This window comes from Limulus polyphemus, unplaced genomic scaffold (assembly GCF_000517525.1).
Source record: "Limulus polyphemus unplaced genomic scaffold, Limulus_polyphemus-2.1.2 Scaffold1536, whole genome shotgun sequence".
NCBI lineage: Eukaryota > Metazoa > Arthropoda > Merostomata > Xiphosura > Limulidae > Limulus > Limulus polyphemus.
The window spans coordinates 79450-83188 of record NW_013667146.1 but is presented as its reverse complement, the minus strand read 5'-3'; the positions used below and the strand labels follow the sequence as shown (position 1 = coordinate 83188).

At 30.2% G+C, this 3739-nt stretch overlaps 1 protein-coding gene across 3 annotated transcripts in view; it reads left to right on the top strand.

Annotated features, from left to right (window-relative positions):
• The window catches only part of LOC106463997 (graves disease carrier protein-like), a 20673-nt gene that overhangs the window by 12993 nt on the left and 3941 nt on the right, over positions 1-3739 (top strand). For all 3 annotated transcript variants that reach the window (XM_022391651.1, XM_022391652.1, XM_013924101.2), the window contains exons 6-8: positions 668-789; positions 1709-1775; positions 2508-2670. In XM_022391651.1, the coding sequence (XP_022247359.1) occupies positions 668-789; positions 1709-1775; positions 2508-2670 (352 nt within the window). The remainder of the gene's footprint in view (positions 1-667; positions 790-1708; positions 1776-2507; positions 2671-3739) is intronic.

Sequence of the window (3739 nt, the reverse complement as noted above, 5' to 3'; positions counted from 1 at the left end):
TGTAATCTGTAATATGAAGATAATACATTATTAGTTTTCCAATCTAAACTATTCAATATTTACTAAGGTGTGTGTAGAATATATTTTTTTACAGTAATTTTGGCAAAGAGTTAAAAGTTTAACACCCTTTACGATACAACAGAACTCATCAGTTGGATTTCACAGAAGTAGGACATCTTTGTTGGTGTTTTTAGTTTCCTATCATGATAGTTTAAGAGGGGGAGTTGATGATTATTAAAACAAAAAGTGTGCATGGGTTTAAATTTTTATCATTCTCAAGGGTGAGTGTGCAGTGACAGCCACGAAGGACCAAACGGTCCCCCTTGTTGTTTGTAGGCTATGTTAAAAATGGCCCAGTAAACAGTAAGTTGAAGTTTTGCTTTTGCATAATTTTTTCATACTTATTTAGTATTTTTATCTTGCAATATTTTTTTTATAATAACAGATCCTAATAGTTATAAAAGAACATGTTTTTGAAAAAATTAGATTGTTGATTATGCAACACTAGTGGCCGATAGGTATATATGATTTTCAGGCCTGATGTGTGTGTGTGTGTGTGTATGTCTGTGATCTGGTGATAGAAGTTTTATATAACTGGAAATTATTGTTTTTTTTTTACTTAATCTAAATTTCCTAAAATTATTAACATTTGTTTTTTATTTTGCAGGAGTTACAGCTGTTCTGTTTACCTATCCGTTAGATGTGGTCAGAGCACGTCTTGCATTTCAGATCACAGGTGAACACATCTACAATGGCATTTTTCACACACTTGTGTGTATATTCAAAACAGTAAGTTGTCATCTCATAATAAGAAAACAAGAAAAATTTATTTTGTGTAATAACTTAACAGGCATTTACTTCCAAGAAATTCCCTACTGCGAACAATGTAACTAAAAAAAATTTACCAAGGTGAGATTGTATAGAATCATGTCTTTCCTGAAATGATCAAAAGAAAATTTAAACTTTTTTCACACAGTGGCACAGATTTTATATCTAACTGTTATGGTAGCTCAAGCATAAATCTTTTAATTTCTGCTTTTATTCTAACTTTCATTATCTGGAAGATGTATATGCAAACACTAGACTAAGTATTTGGTTTACTTTTAAAGATACTGATATGTAAGTTTCAGTAAAAATACAGGATGATTTAAAAAAATTTTAACTTGTATGGGTTTATATTTTGTATTTTCTATGTTTCATACAGTCTCAACTTGCTCTCCAAAAATATCTATACATGTCTGAAACTTGTCAAACATTGCAGGAAACCTTCCTGTTCTTGGACGACCATTGTTTCTTTTGTAATCATCTGTAACGTACCCAGTTCTGATGAACTTATTTTACACTCGATAAATAGTCAACCTGGAAGGTGGGTCAAACTTCAAGGATTAACAAAACATCCTTTATATGGTTGTGGGAGACTGGCGAACCTCCATCCAGGCCACAACCTTCTTTATTTTCTCTAAACTCAGCCTTGTTGCCATTATCAAACCCCTGTAACAGAAAATTCCATATAGGTGAAAAAATCTTTTTGAATCACCCTGTATAAACTTTTTACACATAACACTTATAAAAAATATAATTCAAAATATATATTAATACAATTATTTCATATTATCAGTAAGTTGATATTAAAATATATTTCTTGTTACTAGGTTTTCAATAAAATACATTTTAAAAACGTTGCTACTTTTTCATTTTTTATTTGCAGGAAGGAGGAGTTCGAGCTCTGTACCAAGGATTGTCGCCAACGGTTTTGGCGATGATACCATATGCAGGTATAGTGCTTGTTTTCTCCTAAAATGCTTGGCATGGCCAGATGGTTAGGGTGCTCACCTCAAAACCCACAGGCCATGGGTTCAAATCTCTGTCCAACCATTGTTGGAATTTAAAAAAAAAAAACCAGTGGCACAGCAGTATGTCTGCAGAATTACAATGCTAGAAATCAGGTTTTGATACCCATGATGGGCATGCACAGATAGCCCTTTGTGTAGCTTTGTTCTTACTTACAAACAAACACTTCTACTAAAAATAACTTAATAAACTTTGATTTTATAGTAATATTCAATAGAATAGTTTATTTTTAAAACACTGAAATTTTGATATCTTTAATATGTTTGAATCTTAGTTGATCGTGTTTTCTTCCATATTTTAAAGTTGTTTTTACATGGTAATCTTTAACATTGTATCCACTGTTTGAACTGATTATTCATACCCTAGAAGCTGAATGAAGGTTATATATAGGATGTTGTTTACGCAGTGTTGTGAATTGAATCATAAAAAGTAATATCTTGCTATATCATGAGTTTTAAATTCATAGTCCATAGTATAAGCTAGTTGTTATGACATGTTATATAGTAATAAAATTTATACCATGTTTCTTAACTTGAAGATCTATCTATTAGCAACATGTGATAAAAAATTTAATAATAATTGTGTTTGTTTGTCCTGCTGTTTAGTTCATAATCTAACCATGTCTCAAGTTTGTTTGTGCAACTTCTTTTCAACAGGTTTGTCGTTCTATGTTTTTGAAAGACTTAAAGCATTTAGCTTGGAATACTTCCCTACAACGTGTGGTCGACCATGTTCTCGCAATACCGGTGGATTGGTACTAATTGTCCCAGCTAAACTGCTGTGTGGAGGCTTAGCTGGTGCTATTGCGCAGAGTGTATCGTAAGTTTTAATAGTATGTTGTTTTATTGTACATTAAAAGTGTCAATATGCATACAAAATGTGTAGGTGATATTTATTAAATATGGGAAATGACAAGAGACTTTTATAAATATCTATTTAGTGATATGTGTATGTGCATATATACATACACACGAACATACAAGATAACTACATTCATTAAAAAAGAAAATCCATGCACATGTGTCTTACTCTGTTTATTAAATAACATTTACCTTTTTAACACTTGACACCACCACCCCCCCAAAAAAAATGAATGATTACAAATACTTGAAGTTGAGAAACTTTCACAGACCATGGCAGTGATAGATTCCAAGATAGAAAATAATACGGACATTTCTATTATTCCATGACACTGTGATCTCTTCTCATTTGATTTATGATTTTATTTTGAATAATTAACTTGCGTCGTAGCTTGTTTTCTTAGATACAGTTAAAGTCTTCAAGCTAATTAAAATTCAAGATAGCTTTTTTAACCCTTACTGTGAGCAAGATCATCTCAAAAACCTTTTTTGTTTTTTTACTAAAGTATGACATATCTTTCAAAATTATAAAAATACTGTAATTCATGCAAATGTCTTAAGGACTTTTCTACTTTGGTAACTGAAAGCTTGATATTTCAAATCTGTTCTCATAGGATGTAAATGATCCTAAAGCAAATGTCAATTAGCTTTTCATTAATTAGGTCATTTAAGCACTTTCAGCCAAGGATAGTTTTAGATTTGTGAAATGGCTTGACAATTTTAGAAATATAGTTTATTTAGCAATAACTAGTGTTTGGTAATGTCCAAGTAAATTGACTGATTATATTTATTTATGATTCTGTAGTTATTCCTATCTTTATTAGTATGCTTTACTATTTTGTTTATATAACTTAAAAATTCTCTGTTTTGTTAAATATACGTATACATCGGTGTGTATATATATATATATATATATATATATATATATTATTTTATTTTTTATTACTATAAATAATAATGTATATCGTCTTCTATTACTACGTACCACTAATTAGTAATGACTAGACTAGTAGTAAAGTACTATTATA